At 31.5% G+C, this 24,437-nt stretch overlaps 1 protein-coding gene across 1 annotated transcript in view; it reads right to left on the bottom strand.

Moving 5' to 3' along the window:
• Positions 1-7,158: 7,158 nt before the first annotated feature.
• The window catches only part of ASZ1 (ankyrin repeat, SAM and basic leucine zipper domain containing 1), a 52,815-nt gene continuing 35,536 nt past the window's right edge, over positions 7,159-24,437 (bottom strand). Inside the window, exons 5-13 of the mRNA XM_016135475.2 lie at positions 23,175-23,286; positions 22,519-22,653; positions 20,879-21,003; positions 20,064-20,139; positions 19,011-19,067; positions 17,914-18,023; positions 11,658-11,763; positions 10,739-10,852; positions 7,159-7,686 (exon numbers count right to left, since the gene is read on the bottom strand). Of these exons, the coding sequence (XP_015990961.2) occupies positions 7,534-7,686; positions 10,739-10,852; positions 11,658-11,763; positions 17,914-18,023; positions 19,011-19,067; positions 20,064-20,139; positions 20,879-21,003; positions 22,519-22,653; positions 23,175-23,286 (988 nt within the window). The 3' untranslated portion in view covers positions 7,159-7,533. The remainder of the gene's footprint in view (positions 7,687-10,738; positions 10,853-11,657; positions 11,764-17,913; positions 18,024-19,010; positions 19,068-20,063; positions 20,140-20,878; positions 21,004-22,518; positions 22,654-23,174; positions 23,287-24,437) is intronic.

Raw genomic sequence — 24,437 nt, 5'->3', positions numbered from 1 at the left:
ACCCTACTTCCACCCCCACAGAGCTACAAATGATTATTAAGTAGTAACAGAGTGACTTGGAATGCAAAACAGCAGTTATCATGGTTATTAGTCGTCTAAAAGATTAATTTTCACATAGTATTAAGATCAAAGAAAGATTGGGACTATAAAAATATCCCACTAAAAAAAACCCCTTGATTTTGATTCTGGTGCTTAAAACTATAGCTGGCTTCATTTTTCAATGACATCCTTTTAGACTTTTAAATATCCATTTAATAAACAATTAACTAAAATTAAGTATTAGCTGAAATACCTTCCACAGGAAAGCTTTCAATACTGGGAGTGTAGCCTTGATTTACCCATCATTTGTCTAGTCCTAATATATCCTGGTCAAATCTACATGGTCTTTGTCTTTTGCTTTCCATAGACTTTAGGTAATCTTAGCATTTTCAGCATCCTATATTAACCTAGAGCGAGGTAAAGCTTACATGAAAAATATTTACCAAATGTTTCTGGCTTAAAAAAAAAACCTTCCACACACAAAAAAAATCTTGCACAAGCACTATACTAAGCGCATAGCAGATACCCTAGAAATATTGGTTAAGGAGTTTCACTGCCAAGATGGAAGTGTGAAAAGCTCCATAGATGTATTCCCCAAAGGAAACAAACAAAGCTAGAGAAAGCGATAAAAATAACTTTAAAGTCTCTGGAAAGACTCTAAGGGCTCAGAACAAATGAAGAAACAGTTTTTCAAGAAAACCTACTAACACTGAGCCATGGCCCTGTCTCTCCCCCACCCCCACCTCAGCTTGGCAGAAGCTCCACTCTGGGTGTAATGTGGCCAAGAAGATGGGGATCCCTCCCCCCTCAGCTTCCAAACAGGGGTTATCATATCTCATCTAAAGGGCAAGCTGCCAGCATTTCATATCCCCTCCAACTCCAAGCTCACGTGGCTAAATTCTGGTGGCTATGGCTGAGAGGGGGAGGGCTCCCTTTCCGCACCCGAGCCCCATAGGATAAAGACTACCCCAGCAATAGCAAGCCAGCATGCTGGGACTCTGACCTCTGTGTTGACGTAAGAAATGTCCAAACGTGTAGAGAATTTTAGTGAATATGAGCCAAACTGACAATTGCAGAGGAGCAAAAGCTCAATGGATTAAGAAAATGTTCCAAAGAATGGCAGTTTTGCAGCTTGTTTTATAAATTAGAATTAAAGGAGGAGACATAAGGAAGGTTCATTGGTGGTAGATTAAGGGGGTGGGAGAAAGCAAAGCAGGGACATCTCAGGGATTGGATAAAAAGTAAAATGGAGGGACACATACTGCTTTTACATTGGTAGGTACAGTAAAGTTAATAACGAACATTTACAGCACAGAGAGAGTGTGCCAGGGATAAGATAACCATGAAGGATTCTGTGTTTTCTGCTCTGGTGCAGTAGGCTGTGCACCAAGAGGTCTGGAAAAGAGGGATTACACTGACAATCCAAGGGTATGTTATCTTAAATGCAAAACAACAATAAACATGCTTACTTAAAGACTGACTTTTGTCAAGAAAGATACAGACCCAGGATGTGACTACTTGCCAATATCTGCTTTCAGTTAGAAATTTTTATGTTCAGATCATCCTATGTGATTACTTTTGGTCTCTGAGCTTGTCATGCTGGCCTTCTCTGAGCTTGTCAGGTTTAGTATGTGGCCCTTTTATTGTCCATATCCATCATCCCAGTTCACTCACAGGGCACAGCTGGGAGAAGCAAACCCAGAACAGCAGAGGCTACTACTCTACCCAGCACACATAGTGGTTCAGAGATTTTGCCCAGGGGTAGAAGCAGTTCACAAGATAGGAGAGCATGAAAGTTATCCCCAAAGGACCTGATTTTATTTGAAAAAGAATATGGAGAAAATCATGACTAAGGGCACACTTAGAGACAACAGCTCCTCTTAATTAGGTGCAGTAAACTCTAAGTCAGCTAGTATACCTGAGAAAATCAGGGAAGGAGATAGCTAAGAAGGGCCCTCCCCTGGTCAGAATGAAACTCAAAAGGGGCCTTCAAAAACTACTTTTGCCAAATTTAATTCTATCAATCATACTGCTGAGCAATTCATGCCAAAACAATGTCAAAAACAATAGAGTAATAAACAAGTAATTAGTGGAACCAAAGGGTTGGGTGTAATACCAGATGAAGCAGACAACCTACTGAGATCAGGGAAAGAGACAGTTAAAGGGAGCCCTGTGAAAATCATTACCATCCAGGGTCACTGTGTGCTTTCTCAAGACTGCGTCCTCTGAGGAGCAACATCAGGGCTTCACACTTCAGGGGAAACACACTTTACTAAAATAAAATAGTACAGCCAAGTCATTCAGCAAACAACAACAAAAAATATTCCTTGGAGGTAGGGAGAGAGGAATCACTTTCCAGAATTGCTATGTTATCTAGATTTTAGCAAAAACTTATGAGACATGCAAAGAAACAGGAAAGTGTGACCCACACAGAAGAACAGGCAACAGAAATTGTGAGAGGCACCGGGTGTCATATTTAATAAAGACTTCATGGAAGCCATTATAAATATGTTCCAAGACCTAAAAAGTAAACCATCCTTAAAGAAGAAAAGTATGAAGAAAATGTCTCATCGTAGAGAATACAGAAATCACAAAAAATGGAAATTCTGGAGTTGAAAAATATGATAACTGAAAAAAAATCATTACAGTAGCTCAACAGATTTCAACTGGCAGAAGAATCACTGAACTTGAATACAGAGAAAAAAAACAAACAAAATTTTTTTTTTAAGAAACAATGGACCTTAAAATAATCATGCTAAGAGAAATAAGTCAGACAGAAAAAGCTGAAAACCACATATCACTTATATGTGAGATATAAACCTAAAAGCAACAAACAGGACAAGCAAAGACTCATGGATATGAAAGACTAGTGGTTACCAGAGGGTGTGGGGGAGGGGGAGGTAGGTGGGGTAAAAGGGGTCAGATATGTGGTGACACGAAGAAATCTAACTGTGGGCGGTGAGCACACTACACACACTGAAAACTTCCCACATTTGATGAAAAACCTTAATCTATACACTCAAGCTCAATTAACTCCAAGTAGAATAAAATGAGGTATCCGCACTCAGATGTATCATAGAAAGAACACTGAAAGTCAAAAACAAATTAAGTTTGAAAGCAGCAAAATGACCTGTCATGTATAAGGGAAACCCAATGAGGCTGACAGGTGATTCCTCATAAAAAATATGTAGACTGGAAAGCAGTAGGATAGCAAATTCAAAGTACTGAAAGAAAAAACAACTGTGAACCTAAAATCTTATATTTAGCAAAACTTGTTTTCAAAATGAAGGCAAAAAATGATTTCCAGATAAGCAAAAATATAGAGAATTGCTAGTGGACCTACCTTACAAGAAATATTAAATAAAGTTCTTTAGACAAAAGTAAACCCAGATAGAAATCTAAAGTCACACAAAACAAACAAAAAAAGCAGTGGTAAAGGTAATTATGTAATTATCAAAGACAATATATATGCATCTTTTTTCTCTTTTATTGATTTATATAAAGCAATTATATAAAGGAATATGCATATAATTTTATCGTTGGGCTTATGACTGATAGAAATGTGTTATATTCGAAAATAACAGCATTAAGGGGGTAGGTAGAGAGTAGAGCTGTATTTGATTGTGGAGGTTACACCAGATGGTAACTTGAACCCACAGGAACAAATGAAGACAATTAGAAATAGTGCATAAGAATGTAAATACGACACTCTTCAAGTATAAACTTGATCATTTTTCCTTTCTCAGTTTCTTTAATAGACAAAATTATCTAACACTGTATTATTGGATTTGTAACATATAGATGTAATATGCATAAAAATAATAGTACAAAATATGGAAGCCAGAAGAGCGATATAAGAGTAAAGTTTCTATATCTCACCGGAATTAAGTTAGTCTAAATCTGCAATAGACTCGTGTAAGTTGAGATATATATGGTAAGCCCTAAAGTAACCACTTAGAAAATAACTTAAAAAATAGTGAAAAAATTAGATTTTTCTATGAAACATTAAACAAAAAATGGCAGGTATTTATGTCCATTATACCAATATTATACCAACATACCAATAGCATACCATTAATAACACTGAGTATGGGTGGATTAAACTATTCAATCAAAAGTCAGCGATTATTAACTGTATGACTTTAGGCTTGGCAAACTAGTTTGGTGGGCTAAATCTGGGTAATCATTTTTTATAAATAAATTTTATTGTACCGCAGCCACGTTTATTAACGTACTGTCTACAACAGTGCATTTTGTGCTACAACAGTGTTAAGAAGTTGTGACACAGCCGGCGGTCCCCAACCTTTTTGGCACCAGGGATCAGTGCTCCCATGAGCTTGCCACTCACCTGCTGTGCGGCTCAGCTCCTCACAGACCAGACCAGTTGGGAACCCCTGACATAGACCATATGGCCCGCAAAGCCTATAATATTCACTACCTTGCCCTTAAAAGGTTTGCTGACTTTCTAAAGGAAACCCACGGTAAAAGTTCTTCAACTAATTGTTTTCCAGGGCAGTAAGAAGAAAAGCCATCATTTAAGAGATGAGGAGGTCTTTTAAGTTTGAGGACAGAGAAGCATACATAGTTGTCTAGTGAAAAGGTTCGTGAATGTACCAGGGAAATAGAAGTGTGAGACAGCACTAACCATACCACTTAAGAATAAATCTGGCCTTTTTTTTAAGACCCTTCCAAGAGAGTGAATAGAAACCCTGCCACTTTAACAGAATCTATTAAGAGCTGCACATTCAATTGTCCTCTTACATCCAGTAGCATTTAAATACCTGCATCCTAGTTTCTATACATGTGGGTTTCTGCCTAAAAAGCATGTAGGAAACTCATGTGAGAGAACCTATTAACGTAGTTTTGTGGGTCCCAGGCCTGGCTGTCCCCCAAGTCTGGCTGTGATTCGGGCTCACAGATAGGAATAGGATGCTGAATGTAAAATGTCACATTAGTGTAGTAGGGCACCTATGCCTAAAATATGTAAACATAATTCAGCTTATTGTACCAAGCATGTGTGGCTGAATGTCACTCTTGTACTCTGTGGGACATGCAGTCCCCTGGGGAGAAGCACGCTCCCCACAATAGAATTGCACTCCCCACAATAAAGTTGGTACCTGCCATTTTGCTCTCATGTTAGCCCCTTGTGCATTCTTCCAACTGGGTGTCTGACCACTAAAACCTTCCCTTCTCGATCAGCTTGGTGCTGACAAGTTTGATGCCTCCTCTTCATGATCGCTGTAAGGATTTTTCTCTAGTTCTCTCTCCATTGGGTGTTCAAAGATTCAGTTGACCCTCCTGGCTACACATATACTAATTACTTTGGGTTGTCTTTTAGCTTTGTGATTATAATTCCTTTTAGCAATTATTCTCTCAACTAAACTCGGAAATTCTGCTGGTTAACTCCTCCTAATGAGAATATTGTAAAGTCTTAAAAAAAAAATTCCTAAAATTAAATTCTCTATATACTCAAAAAAAGATAGTAGCAAGTAAGTATGCTTATCTTTGAAAGATACTTAAATCCCAACAGATGCTTATAATTGATTGAATTCCAAAGTCCATTCCAAAGATATAGGAATACTTCTGACCACAACTAATTAAAAATTAAATACCAATTAACAACAAAAGTTTTACTACTTTTGAGTGCATAGAATTAAAACTTGGTTTACAATATTTCCATCTGTGGTTTTAGGAAGTCTCTATAAAACATGTTTTAAGAAGAGAAGAAAAATGATTTGTACTGAGCTAGTTTGTGAAAGAATTAATATTCCAGGAGTGATGGCTGCCTTGTAAAGCATTATAATCAAGTCAAATAATCAGAGTAGGAAAAAAGCTATGCTAGATAAAATAATATCAAACCATTTGGAAGACTGCATTTATTCTGTTGATACTTTACCCATGAAGAGACGATTTAATCACAATAAATGCTGCCCTACTTATTTTCAGTCTGTAATCTGAAAATTAGGCTGTGTCAAGGGAATAAAAATTTTTCAGAATAAGCAGATGCAATAGAATTAACAGTATTTCTTTCCTTTAAATAGCTAATTATATTTAAAGTATATTAGATCAATATTTTAAGAGATTCTGTGATAAATGCTTTCAGAAAGCGAATATTTTATTAATTTACATTTTAATAATTTATCCTAATATTTGAGAGATGCATATAGTTTGGTTTGGCTAGCTGAAGAAAACAGTGACCCACTCAGTTAAAAGAAGAAATGTGATCATCTTTAAGATGAACTGAGGTGAAAGACTATTTTAAGTAGATAATGAGGTAGTATGTCTGTCATTTTCCTACAGTTTCTTTTTTAAGGAAAACAAAACTAACATTTATTAAACATCTATTTACCTAAGCATTGTGCTAGTAGTGAAACATGATCTGTGTTAAAAGAAGTAACCATTCTCCTATCTATATTTTAGTTTAGTTCTAAGTCTTGAACTCATTTAAATGAGGGACATCAGAAAAATATATGTCTTGCTATGGCACTTAGGTTAAAATGTCATATTCTCCAAAAAGAATAATAATTTGAGTCTTGCTGCTTTGGCATAACCAAGAACAGAAATTGCTACTAATTCAAGTTCCTTATACTGTTCTTCCTTTCCAGTTTTTCCCTCTGTTTGATGTTTACTTTCCAGTACAAACACAGATCAATGGCATCTGTTCTAAATATGGTACTAAGTCAAGTAAGATTTAACAACTATAGTCTCTGCTAAAACTGGATCTGATCTTTTATTAATATCACTTTTAAAATCTGAAGATTATTTTGATTTTGAAAGAGAAATTATGTATTACTTCTTTAGTTTCATATGAGAAGTTATATGCCAAATGTCATTTATTTTCTTAACATCCCCAAGAATGTTACACATAGTATATATGATCCCGTTAGTTACTATTAAAAATTCTAATACATTTTGTTCTTTCCACACTATTCTATGAATTTTCTTCTTTTTTACTTTAAATTTAAAATATTTTCCTAGGTTTCTAATCCATAATACTAAAATTTTACATTTTATCCTTTACATTCTATGGAATACTTTAAAAATTAATAATTTCCTAATAATGTTAAATAACTAAAAAAATTATATAGAAATTCCTTATTCCATAATAAGGGAAAAGAAAAATAAGAACTTAAAGAAAGTTATTGATTTATGAACACTACAGGTTTTGCAAAGATTGAGAAATGAACACACTTTTTTAAATGCCAAAGAATATTAGATAAAACTTTTATTTTGAATGTGATTTAGTCATAGGATCAAACTTAAGAATTACTTATAACTTACTGCTTGATCAAAATTAACATAAAAATGTAAAAAATTCTATTTTAACTCAAACTGACACCACTTTCTAAAAAATACTTTCTGCTCTATGCTTTCATAATTTTTCTATGGTGTACTGGCAAAGCATGTAGTTATATTGTGCCATAAATGGTTAAAAGCAACATTTTAAGTAATCTGCATAAGATATACATACATTACTCAAAACAAATACTAAGATTATTTTCTCTGGAAAGTTAGCTTGCAAATGAAAAGAAGAAACCCAAATCCGCATACTGTGAAAGCTGTCCTCTTCAAAATTCTACTCTTCCATGTAGATACTTCTTCTATTAATGGTATGCGAGTTGGATCATTTTCTCTTTCATTTTGCAACTGTTATTTAGTATGGGAAAAAGAAAAGCGTTAATACACAGTGCACTAAAAATCAAAATATATTTAATTTTTAAAAATATAATATATCCATGTTAAAACACGATTTAGATGTAGCTATTGCAAGATTCCCATGGAAAATTTAAAGTGAACACATGTATCTTGAAAGACAGTCTTTTTTTTCATGAGAACCTATTTTATTAAATCATTAGTTTCGTAAAAATACTTTTGATATCATGTTTTTACGTCATGAAATAAAGTTCCTTTAATGTTAGTTTCTATTTCTACCTATAAGAAATGGCAATTATTTTTTCCTTCTGTATTAAGTATCAATTTCTTACAAAAAAGTTAACCATTCTTATAGCATACCTATAACACATGAAATTTAACAAAACCTGGAAGATTTGATGCTAATGCTAGAAGTTCAACCCTTCATTTAAGTACAAATGCAGGAATAAATGTCAAAAACTTAAGTGGTTCTTTTAGTACTTTTTGGCAATAAAAGTATATGACTCAGTTTTTCAATTCCCATACAGAGAACTTTCTTGCTAAAGAAGGTCCCCTAATTGTGTGTGTGTGTGGGGGGGCGGGCAGGAGGAGAATTAAGAAGGCAGTGTTGGGGGAGGGAAGAAGAGGGAGCATGAACAGAAACTAAGAGATCTTTGAAAGATAAAAACAAGCAGGCACACTTATAGAGTGATATTTACTAGAAGCATCCTGTGCTGGAATGGTGATAAATACTTTCAACATTAGCAAGAATAACTACTTCTAAAATCTACAGTGTAAAGAATTTTAAAAGCCTGCAAAATTAATTTTAAATTTAGAGCAAAAACGGACTTCAATGACAATCTCATTAATACTGTATTCTTGGTCTACACTTCCAAATGGCTTCATTCAGCAACAGATTCCTTTTTGACACTGATGCTCCATTTACTGAATCCTGACACAGTCATTCCTTTTATTAACCAATTACTTAAGAATGACCCTTTCTGACAGGAGCCTGTCAGTGTGTTGGTTTGAAAGAGAATGATGTGGTGCTAAAGTCTAGCCTTGACCTCTCCCACCCTCTCTCCGTTACCTCCATACACTTATCTATGATAATTCATATGGTTCTTTATAAAAAGAACCTTCAGTAATTGATAAACTCTAAAGTATCATAAACTAAACAGGCATATTAAGAATACTTCCAAATTCATAGTTCTTTAAATCAAATCTCACTATGGCGATTACCACTTATTTAAGACTAATCCAGACAACAATGTACTAGCTTGCTCCAAATTAAGATTTTCCTACCTAAAGAACTGCATCTACCATTATTATAAATCAATAAATGTGTTTTCAAAGTTAGTCTTTACATAATGTATAGATTCAAGGTAAAGAAGATCACAGGAAAAAAGACCTCCCATTTAGCTAAAGAAAGCTGAAATTTCTGCTTGCATTACACATTTGAAACAAAAACTATGGTACCTGACTGAGTTATATGTTTCAGAGTCAAAGTCACCCCTGAAGCAGTGTTTCTTAATTTCACTATTTTAAGAAAAATCTGGTCTAATTTCATCTCAATCCTCCAACCTCTTCCAAAATATTTTTAGTTGGTCTTGAAAAATCCAAATAATTAACAATATGAGGCAAAGATGTCTTAGGGAATTTCCTATACTACACATTAAAAGTTGATGCTTTTCAGGAAGTATCTTTACATAAATCCTTGCACGTTTTCCTTGGATTCTCATGAAAAACATCATATTAAGGAATAAAATCAGTATCATTTTTCTTCAATTCTTCTAGATGATGGAGGGTAAGTGAAAATGGATGGTACTATAATTAACATGCTGTCAGCAAGTTCAGACTCTCTCTAGCCTGTGTAGCAATTTGCCTGACATACAGCAGGCACTCTTGTTTGTTGAATGAATAAATGTCAGAGATAATACAACTTCTAAGATGTCTCCTTCTCTGTAATGAAGTCATCTTCTATAAGAATTTTGAAATATATTGCCCATTTGCCTTATTTAAAATGTCTTTATTCTCCTTTTTTGTAGAATTTGCTTCACAATTTTCTGCTCACTTTTTCAAAAGACTCCTTTTGATTGAAAATATGTTAATAGCTAGAAAGGCGAATGACCTGGAATACGTATAAAATTTATTCTGAAGAAAACTTTTTTGATGAAATAACAATATTAAATGACTTATGGGTTGATGCTATAAAAATTTAATATATAATCTAATGTTCGCATCATGTTATTAAAAAAACTTTATAGATAATCAAACTTATTAGATAAACTTAGAGAACTCAAAAGTGAGTTCTTTAGTCAAGTGAAAGTGCTTTCCTTTATTATCTATCTTTAAAAGACTTCCCTATTTCAGCACTTTAGATTTTGTAACAGCAAATTTTCTTAAAGGAAAAATCATCTGTCTTTAAATCCAGATATATACTTCTATACGAGTACAGAAACAAGAACCCAAAAAGCCCATACTTTTAAGAAAACTTAAAGTATAAAACATAATCTAAAAAATAAAGGGAATATTTTATCCACAATCCTACTTCAGTAACAGAGCTAATAAACTTTAATTTTGGTAATTTTTTATCTGCACATTTACACATAAGTAAAACGTACAAATATAACTTCATATCTTTAACAAGTTTATATTTGATTTTCGTTTTTTTTCAAATGGCTGCATAGCATTATAACAAATAAGTGTGCCGCAATTTATTTAATCTTTCTGCTATACATACAATTTTAGAATCATTAAACTACTACTGAAAGATACAAATATTTTTATGGTTCTTGGCACATCTTGCCGAACCGTTTCTGAAAAGAGTTGTGACTCCAGTCTCACATGAGACTGTCAGTTTGGTGAACTTTAACCAGAAATGGGTCAAGTAATACATTTCTCCCTACTAATTTAAAAGAAGAAAATGATATATCATTCTTTTAGTATGCATTTGTCCTCTTTCCAATTGTCTAGTGGGAGCTTAAGTTGCTTTCGTCAAAATTACCTCATTGTCTAATGTACTAAGCTACAAACTATTTCCCCCTTTTTTGCATTAAATATATACCTTCTGAATTAAGTCTTTTAGTTTGCAGACCTCTTCACTCAAATGTTCAACATTACTAACCAGTTCTTCACAAACTGAAGTAAAATTCCGAGGAGAAGCCCATTCGAGTACTATCTGTTAATATTTTCAAAAGTTACATTTTAAAGAATGGGAAACAACTTTCACAACTTTGTATTCATAAAAATTATATAACATTTGCGAATGTTAAATTATTTAACTGAAGAGTATTTTTTGTTCAGGATAAATCCTAACAACAAAAAAAGAAGTCAGTAATTTTATATAAATAGTCAAATCAGTTTCCTGAATACATTTACTAAATATATGTGGTATATGTAATTTCAGGGAGACTAATAATATTTATGGTGAAAAAATAAATTCATAAAATTTTAAGAATGACATTATTCTCATGTTATGTTATATAAAAATCACAGGAAAACATGTATATTAAATTTTTTTCACTACAGACAAACAGCTAAAGCCAAATCATATGAAAAACTGTACAAAATAATTTGCTTTTACAGGTCACTGTATTTAAAATTTCCTTCATTAAAAAAACCTTATATTGATACAGTTTTTAATAACACTCAACACACTGTTTTGTTTCAACTTTCACTTGGGTCTCCTGTCACTTTATATTTTAAACAATCAAATTCCCTTAAGAACAAATGGTAAGTTCAATACACAGTTCGGTTTAATTTTTAGTCTGACTTATTTTCCTTTCCTTGAGCGCTAGGAGACAAGGTTTTTCAACTAGTATGTAAAAGAGAAATATTAAATGTATTGACTTGTTTAGGTCTTATATAATTTTGTAGAAGATATAATTTTATCAGATCATGGCTGTTTATACTGAATTATCATTGACTTATCTGGAATGTTCTTCAGCATTCATACTTTTCACTTAATAACTTTTGTAGAATACCTTGTGAGAATTTACAGGCAACTCTGTAATGATATTCTGTACAGCTGTTATTAAATGGCCACATTGTTTATTTAATTTCAGAAGAAAGTTGAGGAACTCATCACCGCTAAAGAGAGAAAACAAACAGGGATCATTAATATGAGTAATTTACTTCATTCTACTGGGCTAGTTACCCGGTGTGTAGTCATAACATTTATTAGTTCTCTAAAAGTATAGAATAGCTAATATGTATTAGCAACTGAAGTAGACATTTAATATACAAAGAAACCAAATCCCAATTTTGAGGATCTCAAAGTTCTAGATGAAAGGCAGATGTACAATTGCCTCTGTACACAGAAATATAATTACAACACTGTCATTCACAGGGACATATGAAGAATATAAAAGTATCAATTTTGAGTATCTACAATGTGAAGGCACTGCATTAATTACATTTATTTTTCTTTTAATTCCTCCTAACAACTTCTATAAGGTAGATGTTAATATAATTTTATAGTTGAGACATCTGAAACTCAGAGAGAATTAACTTAGTATAATGGGAATAGGGAATTGGTAATGCTTCAGAGATGATAACCTGAACTGAGTCTGGAGCTTGAGAATAAGTTCGTCAGGTAGTAAGAAAGAGAAGGAATTCTAGATGGAGAGAGCAGGAGGTACAAAAGTATGGGGACAGGAGGTCACCAAGTATAACTAATGCACAATTATGGGAAAGTAGTAACAAAAGAGGTAGTAACAAAAGAGGCAGGATATAACCATTTAAGAATTTCTGTGACATACTATAGAATTAAAAATTTTATCTTTTTGATAATGTAGTACTAAAGAATTTTAAATGGGAAAGTAGAAAATCAGATTTTTGTATGAGAAAGCTTATTTGGGGAGTGTGGTGTGTATTAAAAGAACACAAAAGTGGAAGAACACAAAAGAACACAAAACTGTATCAATTCGAGGAGACTAATGGAAACATCCATCTAAGAGGTGATGAAGGAAAGCTTAAACTAAGGATCTGGCAGGGCAGTCTGGGTGCAATGGTGGTTCAAGAAACATTTAGGAGAATAAACTGAAAAACACATGTAAAGGAAAATGAAGAGTCTAAAATGATTCTAAGTTTTTTGGTTTCAGTGAAAAGTGCTACCACCAAGCAGGAAAGTGAATCTGGGAGTGGGTGGTAGGGAAGAATGTGAGGTGAAGACAAAACTCTATGACATAATAGTTAAGAGCTACAGACTCTAGAATCAGGAAAACGAGTTTGAATTCAGCTTCCACTTATGATCTTGGGCAAGCCTAATCTTCAGCCAAATGTTTCCATATATCTAGAATTGAGATAATGGGACTGCCAGGAAGGTTGAAGGAAATAATGTACGAAAACCATCTAGCACACAGATGGCATTCAAACAAACTTAATTGTAATGATGATGGCAGTGATATGAGACATGTAGGTGGCCAATGAATGGTAAGCAGCAGTAGATGTCGGTCTTGCAGGAGTACTTACCCTGGGGTCCACAGACTCATGAAACTAGAAAGAATTCAGGGAGCTATTGAACTTAGATGGGAAAAAATTATATCTTTATTTTCACTAAACTCAAACAAAAATTCAGTCTTTCCTTCAATTGTGAATGTAGGCACAAACCACAGTAGTATTAGAAGCATCTGTAATTTGGTCATTGATAGAAATCAAAACAGGGTCATGAAGAAGACCACAAAGAAAAAAGATACATATTATGAAAAAGGGAGAGCTGACAGGGGTAGAACAAAACAACTAAATCAAAGGAAAAATAGCCTGAGTAGAAGAAAAGGGAGTTAAAGTCTGTTATGAAAGGCAATGAAGGGGATTCAAGAGCTTGGAAAAGGTTAAGCATGTTAAATAATTAAGATAAATCCACTGATTCTGGCAATGAAGACACACTGGTGACTAGATTAGTTTCAGGGACAGAAGCTAATTCACAATAAAAGCTACACAGAAACTTATACAACATAATACAAAAGTGGATCAAATAGGAACAGGTAATTCAGAGAAAAAATTTAAATGGGTAATGAATATGAGATTACAATAACATAAAATATTACAAAAATTAAGCTCATTACGAGTCGATAAGTATATGAAATGACCTTTCTGGAAAGTCATTTAGTAGTATACAATAAAAATGCAGACAAAAACAACTACTATGGAACCAAAAGATACTTCTGAGTCCAAATGAAAATTTTTACAAGGTAGAAGTTTTGATTATAATATTTTTTAAAGTTTCTTTCAAGCTCTTTCTAGGAGGAAAGGTTATAAAAAGCAAGCAAGGTCAACCTCCAATGAAACTTAATAGCACCCTTTCCTTTAAGACACATTGCTAGGACTTATATAATATTTTAATTTAAAGCAAGTGTTTTTTCTTAGCGATTAGGCTGAAAAATAAAGTTTATATAAAACAGCTTAAACTGTATGAACCTAAATATATAATCAAGATACCTATAATGAAAAGTGTCTGAGTGCCTGATGGTTGCTTTATAAAAGCAAACTGAAATTAAAAAATTTAGATAAGCTCTTGTTCTATTTTAGCAAAGGCTTTTTCAAAACAATCTAATTCTTTTTCATTCCATTTTCTTTTTGATCTTTATAAAGGACAGAATAACCTGAACATATTTCTGTCAAGACAACAGCAGTCATTACTTATATTTTGTCTCCATGTAATATTTATACAAGGTACACTTACTGCTCTTTAAATACTCTGATTTTATTTGTTATTAGTGAAAAGAATAATTACTCGAATAATTTATTAGTGCCCTGTGTATTTTTTATTTAATGAGCTCAAGGAAGTTAAGATTCATTAAAGAAATGTCATTCAAAGTATCAACTGAGAGCAGGTATATAATTCTAGATAGGCACTTCACACATATATGTGAAATATGAATTTATAAGCTCTTATTCTGAAGAAAGGAAGACTGGGAAGTTAACAACTCAGTTCAAATAAGCAAGTAATATTGTGAACAACATTTCAGTCTTAATGACTGAAAGGAAAATATATACCATCTTGTGATGTATAATGTTCAGAGCCATTGAATATGAACAGGCAAATTGTAAAAAAAACTTTACATTATGCCATTCATCATACACTACGTATAGCCCTACAAATGTACAGCAGTCACTCTACAGACCTTTGCACAGCAGCCCTGATAATTGTGTACCTATTCCAAGAATTTAAAATAAGCAAATATGGCATAGGTATTGCAGAGTATATTATTTGATTAAGTTACCATGCATTTTCTACTGAGCCAAATACTACTAGGCCTCTCTCTGCTAGAGGATTATACTTCATGTCCCAGTGATATAAGGCCTGGCCTTATGTAACTTGTTTTGGCCAATAAAATGTGACTGTTTAACTTTAAGAACCATTGACTGGTTCTGCCATCTCTTTTTTTTTTCTCTCTGCCACAACAGCAACATATGGGTGGAGCTATTTCTCCCTCTGTTCTCAGAAGAATAACAAGGAGGAAAGCCACTGGCAGCTGACCTATGATATAGGACCAAGAAATAAACTATGTTAAAAAACAAAAAACAAAAAACAAAACTTTATTAGATTTAGATTTAGAAGTCATTTAGATTATTTGTTATTGCATAACAGTGTAAACTGACTAAAACAACAGACTAAAATTTATACTTTAAACAAAGGTAGTCCAAATAAACATACTATGTGCTCACTGTCGAATATCTAAAAAAATTAAAATTACCAATACTCTTATTATCCAAATAACTATTTTCTTTCAGAATATTTTCTTATAGTAAACATTTACTTCCAGTATTTTGTATGCATATGTACATTTGCATTACACCTCACACTCCATTTTATATTGTGCCTTTTATACTTATGAGTATTTCCCCATGACATTAGCTCTCAAAATAATTTAAGTAACAGAATAATTATATTGATGCAACTAAATTCAACAATTCCCCTTATGTTACATATGTACTTTCCAATTTTAGAATGCTTAAATATAAAAGATGCAAACAATGTATTTTTACATAAAATTTTGTGTCTATACAGATTTTTCTTTTTGGAGGACAGTTTCCTTAATGGACATAATGCTGAGATATCTTTGATACATTCAATTAGATGTCAGGTAGGCTCAGAGAAAAGGTCTAGACAGAAATTGTTAAAAATGTCAAGACATGAATGAAAACTGCTGCTGCTTGGAATATTTCAAAGTAGTAATAGAATGGTGATTAATACTTGTAAATTGCGTTCTATAATTCTGCACATACTAAAGCTAAGTGCAGAAAAAAGTAAATGTACTGAGTCATGTGTTCCTATAAAACAGACTATTTTAGAAAATTTAACACAGAAAAGTAAAGTATCTTAAAATAAATCAGTAGCTAAATTGTTGAAGTCACATTACCAGAAGATTATAATCAATCAGTTCAACTTTTCTTGCTGTTAGTTTTCTTATGACTTAATGACTAATTTCTTTTTTAAAGAATGACTTTGAACAAATGGGAAGTAAAATCTTTTCCATAACACCATGTAAACAAAGTCTGTGATTTAATAACTAGGTCAAATTCCTGAAATGTATGTCTGCCAGTTTTATTTTTAAAAAATTCACGAGTTTTAATAAGTGAACCATTCAGGATTCTGCACATTCTTTAAGTTTATTAAATCCTACAAAGTAAATTCATGCAGGCAACTCTGCCATCATATAAATAAGTTATATTAAAAAATTTAATTTGTAAATAAGTCATGTAGAACTTAGAATATTCCTTCATAGAAACAATAAATTAAAGAAGTAAAGAAAATGAACAAAGTGATTCAAGGTGAGCTGATTTTAAATCCTCGCAACTGAAATCCTTATAATGTCTTCAAATATTTAAGACCCATAATTTTATTTTGAAACATTGATGAGGGATTATTTTGAATATAGATCTTCTTGTTATAAGGAGATATATTAAGAGAAAGGCAAATATTTAACTCTGCAATGAAGTTTTTTTAAAAAAGAAATCTGGATCACCTAAATTATCCCCTGGAAGACTTCTCTAAATTCTAAAATGGTGTATAAATCTATTATTCATGTGTTTAATTAATGTTTATCATAATTGCAATGTTAGTTTTAGGCAAGCTAACTAGTAGTGATACTACTGGACTTAAAAGTATTATATTTTATAGAATATAACTTGGATAAAACTCAAAGAAATTAGGCTGACTGAAAAAGGCCAACCAAAAAAGGTTACATACTGTATGATTCCATTTATGTAACATTCATGAAATAAGATCATTTAAAAATGGATAACAAATTATTAGTTGCTAGGGGTTAGGGATGAGAGAAGAGATGGGTGTGGCTATAAAGGGGCAGTATGAGGGAGCCTTGTGGTAATAGTATGTTAGGTGTATTGATTATTACAGCGATTACATAAAGCTACATACATGATAAAATTGCATAGCATTATACACACATATGCAAATGAGTACATGTATAACTGGTGAAATACAAATAAGCTATGTGGATTGTACCAATATCAGTTTTTTGGTTTTGATATTGTAGTTTAGTGATGCAAGGTATTAAAATTGAATGAGACTGGGAGAAGGGTGCATGAGCCCTCCCAGTATACATCCTTGTAAATTTCCTGTTAATCTAATTGAAATACTTATTTCAATTAAATCAATTTATTTAATGGAATATAATAAATAAATTGAAATTATTATTTCAATTAAAAAGTTAAAATCCTTTACTGCTCCATAATATATTAATAAAATCCAATGTTATTTTCAAAATAAATTTTAGGTTACTAATATTAATAATAATCATTGTTTATTAAGTTTATAAATGAACTTTATAGGTAACATAATTTCTTACAGAATAAGGCTGAAAATAGAGCCAAGCTACAGGAGAAACTCTTTTTTTTCCCCTAAGTGAAAATATCACTACTTTGAATTTCCAATTTGACACTTAAAATGATTTAAAGAGAGTAAAAGCTACACTACAAAAAGCATGGCATCTCTTTTATAGTTCATTTAACAAAATGCAATAAACAATAAAACAAAAAATGAATGAATTTATGTGAGTTAACAAGAAGGTGCACTGTTCTGGTAAAATGACTTTTTAAAAATTGACTTTATAAAGCACCTCCCATTTTAGAACATAGTATGTTGCAAAATGAACTATCCGTTTCCCTAGGTAAATTCTGGTAGCAAGTAAAATGACTGGAACATTATAAAAATTAAACTATAAAAGAACAGTTGGTTCTAAACTACAGTAATGTAAAGCAATAAGTTAATTTTACCTGATTTCCAACTTTGCCACTTCAGGTAATTCTCCAAATTTTATTTCTTCTACCTCTAGTTCTTTAAGAGCAGCCAGAATTTTCTGCTGATCTCTACTGGTAATTCCATTCTAAACAGAAATAATTTTAAGGTTCAATAAGGTAGTCAGTCATATTTGAATAATTTAATATTCAAAATTACTAAAGAAGTTTCTCATGTGATCAGTTTACATCTTGAAAAAAATACATACTGAAAAATAATAAACATACTGAAAACATGATTTGCTTATAACTTTGAAAAGGTTACATCATTAAAATATTTAGAAATATAGTAACTACAGTCAATTTTTTACAATACATAACAATTGCAATGGATTCTAAAAACATATTACTACATTTTTATAGTCTTTCCAAAAAATCACAATAAAACAATTTTTCTTTCAAAATATTATTTAAAATTTTTATCAGTGATTAAGTGAGAATTGCCCTTAGTATTAACTAAATTTTACATCCTGGATTTAGCTAAGTAGTATGTTTATTTTGATTTTCAGTGATACTGAAGATTTCGAATTTCCAATGTGTTCATGCCAATGTGTTCCAGTATGTTCAGGAAGATGACACCTTTTTGGGTAGCCCATTTATTAAAGTATCTCTCATATATCCCAAAGTATTTTCAAATTGCTCCTTAATAGTACTAGATGATAAAATAACAGGTCTTGATCATTTTGAGAAGCCAGCAAAAGGCAGTAATTGGATGACACGTTCATACCCACACACATACACACGACCCTCTTATTCCTAAGTAACATGCTTTCTACTGTTTTACAAATCTAATTTACATTTAGAAATGAAGCATGGGTTTTAGCTGAGATGTCATGGCTAATCTTAAAAAAAAAATTACTCTTAAGACTTTAAATGTTCTTAAAAAGCAGCTTAGTACTCTTAACAGAAGATTTTCGTTATGGTTATCTGTAATCATATCTAATTCAGAATCCAGCAAAAGGTCATTCATAGTCTATAGCTCTAGGATCTTTAAACTCGACAATAAAATGCTCCACAATTTTAGAAATATGAAAGATAAATAATGTCTCCAGTTTTTTTTTTGAAATTGACACTACCTTTGTAAACTCATCTTTCCTCATGGTCAAAAGATGTCTTAAAGTTATATCCCTTTCCTATAGAAAAGGGGGGAAAAAAACACCACTTGTCAATAAAAATAAAACAGTAGGAGGAGAAGCAGCCACGTGTACATAAATTAGTCAGTTATATGCTACCCTCCTAAACAACTTTCAGCTTTCTAGAAGGGATAGGACAAGAGGGTACACAATTATATGACTGAGTAGATATAATGAGTGTCATAATATGTACAACTAAAAAAGTATAAACATAGCTAGTTTTCTGGGTTCAAAGAAAATGATTACAACTTACACATTTCTTACATAAGAAAAATAGCTCTTATAAAAAATTTGACAAATTATGTTTTTTGAATATTTTAAATTTCTAAATATATCACATTTAGTTTAACTCAGCATTTCTCAAATAACGAGTTTCAAGATTGTACAATGAAGTCCAATTCTGAACTACCTAAACAGAATGCACATATTCCTAAGGAAAGCCTATTTTAAATAGTGCTTTAATGCTTCACTATCAGCTTATCAGGTGATAATTGTCATCTACTCAAATCCCAGGACGCGTACCTGAGGTACCTACAACGGTGCTTGGCATGTGGATTTAATCTTTATAACAATCCTACACTAGGTATTATCCTTATGAAAAAAAAAAAAAGACAGAGATTTAAGTAACATATTTCAGTTAGTAACCATTAATGCAAGAATCTGATAACAGGTTTGTTTGGTTTAAAAATTATGCATCTAACATTCTATATAGCAACTGTAAAGAAATAAATAAATAAAGGCTTAGATGTACCAGCAGGAATTCTGTGAAGTTTAGGCAGTGGGTGAAAGCTGTTTAATCCAACTAGATTCTAATTTATGTAAATTTCTAAAATAATAAATTTTTGAAATGCTTATTAAGTTTAAAATGGGATGTACTATGAATTATGGAGAGAAATACGTTTGGGATCCTTTCATAACCATGCTTATGCATATTTAACATTATGTTTTCCAACAAATAAATATACATACTTCATTGTAGCTTATGTAATATCTTACCTTTAATAAATCTGTCATATGTTCGAGTCCAAGACCATGTAAAAATATCTCCAGATCTCCAAATGCTGTATATGAACTATATATATATATTTATAGCAATGTAAATTTCAGAAAAAAACTATAAATGCACAAACAATAAATACATATTTATAATGCAGAGAGAGAATGAGAATGAGTAAAAATGAATCTATATAGAATATATTTTCATATTTACACACTATGTAACATCAAGGAATATTTATTGAGCAAAGACATAAGGAAACAGAAAATGACAATAGTAAAATATAGCTCATCTTTCCTAAGAATGAAAATACCTGCCAATATGTATGTTTCTCATGAGATCTCTGTACATGAAAATCTCTTAATTACAGGAAGTAAAAATTTAATAATAATTTTAAATCTGGGTAAATAGACTATAATTTTGTGGTCTTAACAAAGGTGTTCAGGGAAAATTTTAGCTTATAAAATGAGAAGTCTGTTAAAAAGAATTAGAAAGCAAGATCTAGTATTATTTGAACACTAACAAAAATATAATTTCGAAACCTTTGGAAATAAATTTTATTGTGGATATCTTATTTAAAGTAAAAAATTATTCTCATTACTTTCAGCACACATATAAATTTTTTTCTCAAATTCTGGAGAACAAAGCACTTAAAATCCATACATTTCTAAGCAATATTTAAAAATGTTTATAAAAGTTTAAAATATCACATATACTAGAAGTATATGTCATCACATATACTAGAAGTAATAAAAACATGCATAATTTTTACTCATTTATATGTACTCTGTTTAACAAAAACATTTTATGTTACCTAAATATGTGATCTTTTTCTTTATCAGAATCTGCTGTCAGTAGTTTACAAATAGTCTCTTCTTTAGTTAGCTGTTGAAGCTTCCCTTCCAATGGATTTAAAGTCAAAGAAAGGAAGTTGAAGATCTGAAAAGAGTTAATCCATTCAAATACAGTTAACACTATTAAATACTATCACTTACAGTCAGAAGAAACTAAACATGTTATTTTATCTAGAAATTTTTCCAAGGTGAAAGGGTCAGAACTTTCACAATTTACCACCCTGAGAATTACTTTTCAAAAATCAAGTAAATATTTCCATGATGTAAAGTAATAATCAGAAAAGGAAAAAAAAGTACATGTAATTCAAAATAGTAAAAATTTAAAAAAGATAGTAATTAATAAAAATTTCCCTAAGATATAAAACAAAAGTAAAAATTCCGTTTTGGTAAATGACTCAGATTAAGTACTAAGGCAGTACTTAGATACATTGCTAAGTAGAGAGGACATAATAAGCATAACCAAATGTATACAAATTCCAACTATACATCTTAAAGAGATATAGTCAAAGTTTTTAGTTTTAAAATCTAACTTTTTACTAAGTCACAGTTATGTCACATAATCAGCTAAAATATAAAATCAAATCTCACTTTAAGAAACAATTTATGACTCAAATTAATCTTTGATGTTCATAAATTTCTTAATATATCAAATTCAGTGTCATGTACCCTAAATTTAATAATGCAGTAAATTAATTAAGTCTTTAAAATTTCAAAGCCTAGCAAAACATCTATAAATTTCTTCTTGATGATTCACAGGGCTTTAGTGATTAGCATTTATTTACTCTTGAATACTTTGGGAAATGTAGACCTGAGTTAGAAAATGATAGACATGTTTATCAGAATGCTTAAAAAATAAAGATATTTTATTTGCAACAAAAGTGCATATGATAGACCCTTATCACATGCTTTCAAATTTAGAAACTCAGCTTTAGAAGCTCTTGTAAGATATAACTGAGCTTTAAGGTTATACTGTAATTGATCCTTGCTTAGACATGAGAAATCAAAGACCTTGGGCCGAGAGTTTTAATAATCAGAATAAAAGTTTGTATCAATATAATAATTTAATGTATGGCATTGAATTGACTTTAACATCTGAATAATAGTAGACTATATACCTACGTATGTTATCACTTTATTATATATTATACACCTTGTCACATGTATACAAGTAAATGTAGCTTTAAGGATTTACTTTTTAAATTGTCTGATATGCATTAAAATTTGAAAACAATATTTTAATTACATGTTCAAATTTTAAAGTTTTACTAGCTTTATTAATACACTAATTAATTTTTTAAAAATATGGACCAGTTTGAAATGTTTAAGTAAATTGTTATATTTTTATTTCTAAGGTCAGAATACAACTTTATTATCTCTTTATATAGCTTTTACATTACCACATTATAAATTCCTGTTATTTATTAAAGGATGAATACTCCAGTAAAATAAATTTTTCCTTACCTGACAGAAAATTACATAAACATTTAATAATAGCCAGATACGTTATTATTATAGTTGTGAATTTTAACAAAATAATATGAAAGTTCAACAAATAACATAATATGCCACATAAAAATTAGTTTAATATATAAAACAATACCTCTAGATGTTTATTTCTTTTTGCAATCTCACTCGGTGTCTTTCCATCTTTGGTTTGTAGCATTTTATTAGCTCCGAGTTCAAGCAACTTCAAAACCACATTTTTATGTCCCTGACGTGCTGCCCATGTTAAAGCCTGTAAAAGTGGGGGGAAAAGATTGCTTAAAGAAAAAGACTATACACGAGACAGAGAGAATAGTATTTATGGCACAATAAAAATATGAACATGGTTAATTAATGAAATGATGCAATCTCTTCATTTCACGATATAATGTAAACATGTTTTAAAAATTATAATTGCAAAGAGAACTTCCAATACTCATCGACTTTATCAAAGCAAATGTTTTACGTACTTGAGTATTGTTACATAATAAAAAGATTTACCTGCCAATCACTGAACTGCTTTCTATAAAAAAAATCTACGTGTATTCTAGAACCGAGGCTTTGTTGTGTGTTATAGCTTCTATGTCAAGGGTGAGGACTGAGAGAGACAGATAACTCCTTTTTCTACTTCAGCTGTTGCTTTTCTTCACCAAATTACAATTATATCCCAGCCCTTCTGTGATTTTTACTTCTTAAAAAATTTTGTTGCTTACTATTAATAAAGAGATATCGACACTTAGAAATAAAAAGGAACATTGTATAATCGATTCTCACTGTATAACCATTCTCGTCTTGGGTATTAACTTCTGCTCCATGAGCAACAAGGACAGCAACAACCTGAGGGTGACCATCTCGTGCAGCATACATGATTGGAGTCATAAGTCTCCTAAAAAAGAGGAGGAAAAGAAACATTTGTGCTAATGATGCCATTAACAGTTATTCAAGTTCATGAATTTTAAGGTACACAATACCACCAGTATTTTTTGAAAACAAAAAAAGAAAGAAAAAGAAACTTTTAATAAATCAGTTATTTAAAAATCCAATCTCCCAGCAAATAAGAACATGACATTGAAATACTGCATGCTTACACAGCACCCTCTAGTGAAGAAACATGTTTCAGAAAAAAAGTCACTAAACAACCCACACTTCCTAATATGAGGTTTCATTAATTTACATATTCAAGTAGAAAAATATCAAATACCTGCATTATGCATACAGTGGGAATATAGTGATGAATGACACAAATTAGGTATCTGCCCTCTCAGGATTGCTCATACTAAAAGCTTATTATATTTTATTTAGTGATTGCTGAAATAAAAATATAAGTTTAAAACTTCTTCTTATTTGTTATGTATTCTAGTATGGTTCTACTTTAGTTTAGGACTGAAAGAATTTTACCTTGACTAAAAGGCTTACTATGATCAAGAAAGAGATTAAGTCAGATTATCAGATTATTTTCCGAGAGAGTATAGTGATTTCCCTCTCGTGTATCATTTTCCAAAATTAAAGATTCAATGCGTCTGCTCCTGAAAGTTAGTCAGCTTCTGGACCGAGTACAAAGGACATCAGAAAGATTCTGTCAGTTTTACATGGGCTAAATGTAATATCATGGTCTGTTTTAAAGGAGGTCTGGGATTCTGGGCCCAATCTTCCTGAGTCATCTTAAATATCTGATTTAAATATAAAAACTTCACAAAAGAAAAATAAATTCACAATTCTATTTTGATTTCATTAAAGAAGTTCATCTTAGTTGCTTACATTACATACACTACCTATAAATAGACTATTTCTCTATAAGGTTTGTTAACATAAGGTATACCCCAAATATAATCACTTCACACCAATGTCTTCAGCACAAAAAGATTCACAATTTATGTTTCTTCTATTTCCTAGGATATTACAATTTCAATGTTTTATGGGAAATAATATGTTAAGACAGTTGTTAAGCATTGCTTCTACCTTGAGTACCTCCTACAGAGCAGCTTCATCCGACAATCTGTAAGATGAAGAGTGAGTTTCCTAGATAACTTAACAGAA

This window comes from Rousettus aegyptiacus, unplaced genomic scaffold, assembly GCF_014176215.1.
Source record: "Rousettus aegyptiacus isolate mRouAeg1 unplaced genomic scaffold, mRouAeg1.p scaffold_m13_p_13, whole genome shotgun sequence".
NCBI classification, from domain to species: domain Eukaryota; kingdom Metazoa; phylum Chordata; class Mammalia; order Chiroptera; family Pteropodidae; genus Rousettus; species Rousettus aegyptiacus.
This window is presented reverse-complemented; position numbering and strand designations above follow the sequence as displayed.